The sequence below is a fragment of the Grammomys surdaster genome, unplaced genomic scaffold (genome assembly GCF_004785775.1).
Source record: "Grammomys surdaster isolate TR1022 unplaced genomic scaffold, NIH_TR_1.0 371, whole genome shotgun sequence".
NCBI lineage: Eukaryota > Metazoa > Chordata > Mammalia > Rodentia > Muridae > Grammomys > Grammomys surdaster.
In genome coordinates this window covers 3,291,112-3,298,627 of record NW_021604790.1, presented here as the reverse complement: position 1 = coordinate 3,298,627, position 7,516 = coordinate 3,291,112, and the positions used below count along the sequence as shown (strand labels likewise).

Sequence of the window (7,516 nt, the reverse complement as noted above, 5' to 3'; positions counted from 1 at the left end):
GAGAGGTGTGTGAGTAGTGTGTGTGATGTGGGTGTATGTAGTTGTGTTCGTGAGAGGTGTGTGAGTGGTGTGTGTAGTGTGGGTGTATGTAGTTGTGTGTGAGAGAGAGGTGTGTGAGTGGTGTGTGGGTGGTGTGGGTGTATGTAGTTGTATGCATGAGAGAGATGTGTGTGGTGTGTGTGGTATGTGATATATGCATGTGGTGTGTGATATATGTGGTGTGGTGTGTGTGCGTGCGTGCATGTGTGTGTGTGGTGTCTCAGGATTGAACCAAGGCCTCACATAGGTGTTCCAGTGAGCTATATTACCAGCCTCTTGGGCTTCCAGCCAGTCCTCTCTTCACACTGTGAGCATGCTGACAGTACAGATGTGCAGGGCCACACTGGCTTTTTCTGTGGATTTCAGAGATAAGATTCAGCTCACAGGCTGGCTCTGCTGATTTTCACGTGCTGAGCCGAGGGCTAGAGTTTTAAACAAACCCAGGCTTTCATATGGTGTGCTGGAGAAGTGGCATCAGCCATGAGCCCTTGTTTGAGAGCAGGGACCCAAGGGGCGCTGTCTAGAGGAGGATGAAATGGGGACCCTGACTTCTTAGACATCTGTGTTTGTCCTGTGTCATCATTTATATTCCTGCAATCTTCAGAAACTTGAGAAGTTACTTGTACCCCATTTATGAAAGAAAAACAGATTAGTATGCTAAAGAAAGTAAGGAGTTTTGAGGAGGGAAAAGTTGTCCCCAGGCTCAAGCGCCCTGGCACAGCAGCGGAGGGAGGGACGTGGCTTCGGCACTTCAATACTGTCTGCAGTCTCCCAGGAAACGCTGCTTTTGATGATTCGTAAATGTGGCCAGGAGTCCAAGCTAAGCCTGGAGTGCAGCAGCTGGCAGCTCTAGGGTCAGGCCTCCCCAGCCAAGGTCCTGGCTGTGGTACTCTGTTTTCAGTTCCTTGTGCCAGCCTCAGCTTCCCTGTCTCGCAGACCTCCCCTTCAGAGTCTGTTGTGTGAAAACCATCGTCTAGTGCTGAACAGAGCCAGACAGGTAGTAGTGGATCTTAAAGGTTAATTCCCACTCACAGCCCCAGCATAGCCCAGAACTGCCAGGTATGACAGCACTGAGGTTCAGAGAGGTGGTTCAAGTGCTGTCTGGCTATGAGGGAGGAGAGCCTTCTCCATTTGACTGCATAGGCTAGCCCTTTGACCTTGCTTCTCAGGCCCATCCAGACTGCACAATCATCTTGTTTTTTGAGATTTCCCATCCCACCCCAGCTTTGGTCTGTGGGGGTGGAACAACTCTCACAGTGGTCACCAAGACCATCTGCATATCAGATATATACATTGTGGTTCATAATTGTAGCAAAATTAGTTACGAAGTAACAACTAGATAATTTTATGGTTGGGGGAGTCACCACATGAGGAAGTGTATGAACGGGCTGTTGAGAACCACTGCTCTAGAGAGTGAGGTAAGGGTCCTCACTGGCCTGCTTCATACCATCCTTAGCATCTCAGGCCTTCATGGCACCCAGGCCTCTTCTTTAGTCCTGTATCCTTGGAGGTGCCTGCCATCTGACATGTCCCACTGACTGATGTTTATTTGACGTGTTTACATTCATTAAATGGTTAGGTATAACCTAAAAGTTACCCACTGAAAAGCAAAGTCAAATAAGTTGAAAGAAAAAAATATATTTGGGGCTTTTTGGTTTTGTTTTTATTTATGTATTTGTTTATTTGTTGTTTGTTGAGACAGAGTAGCCCAAGCTAGCCCAAATCTTAACTCCATAGCCAAAACTGGCCTAACTTGTGAGCCACCACACCCAGCTTTCATCCAGGTTCCTGTTGGGATAGTGGACCTTTCTTGAACATTCTCTAGTTTCTTGAACATCAATCAGATCGACAATCCCCTTCCAGCGTCCTGTGACACCTGTCTGGGTTCCCTGGGGAGTCCTAGGATGCTTTACCTCACATTTCAGGAATGGTTAGGGGAGAGACATTTTACATGGAAATCCTGTGGGTTAATGAGTTTCAGTCAATTTCACCAGCCTTTTAGAGGAAACACCAATGAAAAGTCAAAGTTCATGTGAACTAACTAACCCAACTTGATATTCTTTAAGTAACCAAAAGAGAGACATTGTCCACTGATAGGCAAAAGTCCAAAAACCCCCACATCGGCAGAGCAAGTCAGCAAGTCTGGAACCAAAAGCTGGACCAAACTACTCTGTTACCGCTGTCGCCCCCTGGCGGTGCCTCTCCAGAGAACCCATAGCAGCCAGAAAGTTCAATATAGGACGTGTTTGGTAGGCTGTGTTTGAGTTGGCAGGAGGAAGTGGGAAGCCAGCCCTGCCCAAGTGTCTTAGTCACCAAGCACGGAGGAAGACCCCAACTCTGAATCCTCACACCACCGGAGCAGGCAGCTGTGCCTCCAATATTCTTTTAGACACGTGGCTGATGGCAGCAAGAGGTCTCTGTGAATGGCCTGACCAGAAGCTAAACACAAGATGTTTGTATCCATGGCCTAGTGCTTTCTGCCATGCCTAGCTGCTGGACCCCACAAATAGGAATGACCCCAGACTTCCATATTAGAAAAGGCATTGGCCAATCCACCCCCAGGACCCTCTGCGTACCCAGATGCTAGGGAAATAGCTTCAGAGGAATATAAATACAGGCCTGTCGACATGAACTGCTTAGTCCTTTGGGAAATAAGTAACTGGCACTGGGGAGCTAGTTCAGTGGATGAAGTGCATCTCGAGGACTGCAGTTCTGATCCCCAGAACCCACATAAAAGCAGACGGGCATGGTGGCCACTTGTAATCCCAGGACTTGGAGACGGAGGCATGAGTTCCCCAGGCAAGCTCCACTAGCTAGACTAAGGAGCTCTGGTTTCAACAGAGACCTTGCCTCAATACCTGATGTCAGGCCATCAACAGACATACATATGAAAGTTAAACCAGGTAGTTATAGTAAACTTGCTAGAAGGGGGATTAGAGAGATGGCTCAGCAGTTAAGTCTTCCAGAGGACCTGAGTTTGGCTCCCAGAACCCACAGCTGCTGACAACCTCCTGGGACTCTAGTTCCAGGGGATCTGGAATCTTCTTCTGCCCTCCTCATGCATGTAGAACATATGCACCTAGTCCAAGCACACACACACACACACACACACACACACAGAGAGATTTAATTTTCAAAAAGAAAATTGCTACCAGGGACGCTGAGGATGCAGGGCAGAGGTTCTCAACCTTCCTAACTCTGCAACCCTGTTTGTGTGTTTGCTTGTTTGTTCGCTGTTTGTTTTTTGAGACAGGGTTTCTTTGTGTAACCCTGGCCCTGGCTGTCCTGGAACTCACTATGTAGACCAGGTTGACTTTAAACTCAGATATCCACCTGCCTCTGCCTCCCAAGTGCTGGGATTAAAGGCATGCCCACCTCCGATGCTATGACCTTTTAATACAGTTCCTCATGTGGTGACCCTCAACCATAAAATTATTTCATTGTTACCTCCTAACTTTAGTTTGCTGTTATGAATCATAATAAATATCTGTTTTCCAGTGGTCCTAGGTGACCCCTGTAAAAGGGTCATTCAACCCCCAAAGGGGTTGAGACCCACAGGTTGAGACCCACAGATCCAGAGGCTCTTCACAGAACCAAGTATGGCAGCACACCCTTAGTATCCCAGCACTTGGTGTGCTGAGGCAGATTGGAAGTTCAAAGCCAACCTAAGATACATAATGAGGCTCTGTAAGGGGGTGGAGGGTGGGCGGGGTTAGTAAGACCTCATGACTTAGAGATTTTCCCTTAGTAGAGCTACGGGGAAAGAATGTGTTTGGCAGATTAAGGGTAGGGAGCATTCCAGGAGCCTGGAAGAAAAGAATGTTTTTGTGTGACGATTTTTTGTGCAGTCCACACTGTGGAACTGGTGCCTGACACCAGGAGATTATACATGGATTATGCTTAGTTCCCCGAGGGCCTGGCAGGCCCCCTGTCCCACTTGGCCTGGACATCACCACTGAGAGCATCATTAGTTTCTGTGCATAGAATACCAAGGGTTCCCCAGCCTGCCCCCCTCACCCTGACTCAGGGGCCGCTGGGTCTTTCAGGTACGGCTTGAGGTATTTCGGGCAGAGGAACTGGTGGCCTGTGCTGGACTGAGCTCGCCCAGAATCGTCCCTCTTTATGGAGCCGTGAGAGAAGGCCCCTGGGTGAACATCTTCATGGAGCTTCTAGAAGGTGAGGAGACAGGTCCTGTCTGTATCTCTGTCCAGATTCAAGGCCAAGAGGTAACCCACACTTGGACCCTGGCCTCCTCTCAGTCCACTTTGTACCTCTTACCCCTGTTCCCTCACTTCACCTGCCCTTCGCTCTTGCCCTCAGCATGTGTGGAGGCCTGGGAAAGCCCCATGTAAAGACTGGCTGTTCTTTACCTAGGTGGCTCCCTAGGCCAGCTCATAAAGCAGAAGGGCTGCCTGCCAGAAGACCGAGCCCTTTACTACCTGGGCCAGGCCCTGGAAGGGCTGGAATACCTCCATATACGCAGGATTCTTCATGGCGATGTCAAAGGTAAGGCCCTAGTCACCATGGACCCTATCCAGGCACTTCTCAGCTTTCCCACCTGACTTCCTCCCAGTTGTGGGCCTGCCTGGTTGTCTTCAGGGTAGACGCCTGAGTCAGCTGACAGAGCTGTGCCTAGTGGGTGGGGAATGATTTCTCCAGGCCCTCTGTCTAGCACTGTTAGTCTCCTGGGTTGGTGCTCTCAGAAAACTGAAGACTAAACTCCTGCCAACTGGTGACCTCTGGGAGAGGGTGGAGTAGCAAAGAACACTCTGGGAGAGTGGTGCTGTCTGCAGCAGGAGACGCCATTCCAGATGCTGCCTGCTGTCTGCCCTTAGTCTCAGCTAACAACCACCAAAACACACACACACACACACACACAGACACCCTACTTTCCCCAACCAACAAGACTAATGAGAAGCAGCAGCTGCCATGTAGGACCAGCCAAAGTTGTGTGACTAGAGGCCAGGTCAAGCCAGGCCAGGGGGGCGGGGCCTGGAGCCTGAAGTGACTAAAGTGACTGACCTGTTCCCCCTCTTCCTTTTTTGCCGGGTGCTGCCTACAGCTGACAATGTGCTCCTGTCCAGTGATGGAAGCCGAGCTGCCCTCTGCGACTTCGGCCATGCCTTGTGCCTGCAACCTGACGGGCTAGGGAAATCCTTGCTCACAGGTAAGGCCCCATTCTCTGCCTCACGATCACAATGCCAGCAGCCATCACTCAACATTAGCCTCATACACCGTGCTTTCCATGTGGGGTAAATGCTGTGACCACTCTCTGTCCTCACGTAGAATTCGTCCTCACAGCCACCATGGGTTGTTACAGGGTTCTGGCTGGGCATAAACACAGCAACAGGTGCCAGATGTTCCTCCTTGACCATGTGACCTTCTGCAGCAAGGGCCAAATGGCCCTGCAGTGGGCCCAGGCTTTATAGTCCTGGCTGACCTATAACTCTCTGTATAGACCAGGCTGGCCTCAGAGCCACAGAGATCGGCCTGCCTCTGCCTCCTGAGTGCTGGGATTTTAAAGTGTGCTATACCCAGCTAAAATTCATATTTTACTTCCTTTTTTGTATGTGCTTGCTTATTATTTTTTTTAAAGATTCTGCCTGCATGTATGCCTACAGGCCAGAAGAGGGCACCAGATCACATTACAGATGGTTGGGAGCCACCATGTGGTTGCTGGGAACAGACAGGACCTCTGGAAGCACAGTCAGTGCTCTTAACCTCTGAGCCATTTCTCCAGTCCATTTGTTGTTCTTTTTTTTCCTTTTTTTTTTTTTTTTTAATGAGACATGGTCTCACTGTGTGGTACAGGCTGACTCCAAACACACAATCCTCCTGCTTCAGCCTACTGAGTGTTAGGATTACAGGCCTGTGCTCTGATTCTTTATCTTGTGTATTATGACATTCAGTTATGACATTCTCATGTGTGTGCACGTGCACCTGTGTGTGAGTGCGCGTGCGTGTGTGTCTGTGTGTGTGTGTGCGCGCGTGCGTGTGTTTGTGTGTGTGCGCGTGCGTGTGTGTCTCTGTGTGTGTGTGTGCGTGCGTGTGTGTCTCTGTGTGTGTGTGTGCATGTGTGTGTGTCTCTGTGTGTGTGTGTGTGCATGCGTGTGTGTCTCTGTGTGTGTGTGTGCGTGCGTGTGTGTCTCTGTGTGTGTGTGTGCATGCGTGTGTGTCTCTGTGTGTGTGTGTGTGCATGCGTGTGTGTCTCTGTGTGTGTGTGTCTCTGTGTGTGTGTGCCTGTGTGTGTGTGTGTGTGTGTGTGTGCGCGCACGTATGATTTTACCTTGCTCTCAATTACACTTCCAATCTCTTACCGTCCTTTCTCTGCTCCTCTCCAGTCCCCTGCCTGCCCTGAGTCTCCCCTCTGCTTTGTTTTTTAACCATATATGAACATTCTGCCAGCATGTATGTCTGTGCAACACATGTGTGCTTGATATCTATGGAGGTCAGGGGAGGGCATCAGATCCACTAGAACTGTCTTCAGTCCCCAAATCTGGAAGAAAACTAAGTTGACATCCACTTAATTGTATATGTTGGCTCCTGTTTACCTGTTTAATAATTATATGCTTTTGTGCATATGAATTTCCTGGATTTCATTATGGAGGGGTTTGAGGTTTTGTTTACTTAGCATGTTTATTTTGGTTTGTTTTTTCTTTGTTTTTTACTTATTTTGTGTATGTATTACTGTGACATCTCCTAAACCATTATTTATATGGAAAAACAATGCAAGCGGGGTAGACATAGTGGCCCTCATCGGAATCCTGGAACCTGGGAGGCTGAAGTAGGATTGCTGTGAATTCACGACTACTCTGAGCTATAGCGTGAGACTCTGTTTCAAAAAATAAGAACCAGCCAGGCATAGTGGTGCATGCCTTTAATCTCTGCATGTACGAAGCAGAAGCAGACAGATCTCTGTGAGTTCAAGGCCAGCCTGGTCTACATAGCAAGTTCTAGGACATCCAGAACTAGGAAGCGACACCCTGTCTCAAAAAAACAAAGCAAAACCACAGTCCAGGGAAGTGGCTTAGCAGGTAAAGACACTTGCTGCAAATCTGGTGACCTAAGTTTTAATCCCCCATGTAGAGGTAGCAAGAGAGGGCCAACTCCACAGAGTCACTCTCTGACCCCCATGGGCGTGCCATGGCACATATGTCCATGCATACATCCACACAACAATAATATAATTACTTGTAATTTAAAGCACTTCACCTGGGGTAGCCCAGGAATTCATTAGAGTGGGCACTGAATTCATGATGATTCTGCCTCTGACCCTGTGCTCCCAGGGGACTACATTCCTGGCACAGAGACTCACATGGCACCAGAAGTGGTCATGGGAAAGCCCTGCGATGCCAAGGTGGACATCTGGAGCAGCTGTTGCATGATGCTGCACATGCTCAACGGCTGCCACCCCTGGACTCAGTACTTCCGAGGCCCGCTCTGTCTCAAGGTCAGTGGTGGCCCACACAGCTGGGGG

General features: G+C 49.2%; 1 protein-coding gene across 1 annotated transcript in view; it reads left to right on the top strand.

Moving 5' to 3' along the window:
* Positions 1-7,516, top strand: part of Map3k14 (mitogen-activated protein kinase kinase kinase 14) — a 48,144-nt gene that overhangs the window by 33,357 nt on the left and 7,271 nt on the right. Inside the window, exons 7-10 of the mRNA XM_028780622.1 lie at positions 4,086-4,215; positions 4,414-4,545; positions 5,102-5,206; positions 7,326-7,489. Of these exons, the coding sequence (XP_028636455.1) occupies positions 4,086-4,215; positions 4,414-4,545; positions 5,102-5,206; positions 7,326-7,489 (531 nt within the window). The remainder of the gene's footprint in view (positions 1-4,085; positions 4,216-4,413; positions 4,546-5,101; positions 5,207-7,325; positions 7,490-7,516) is intronic.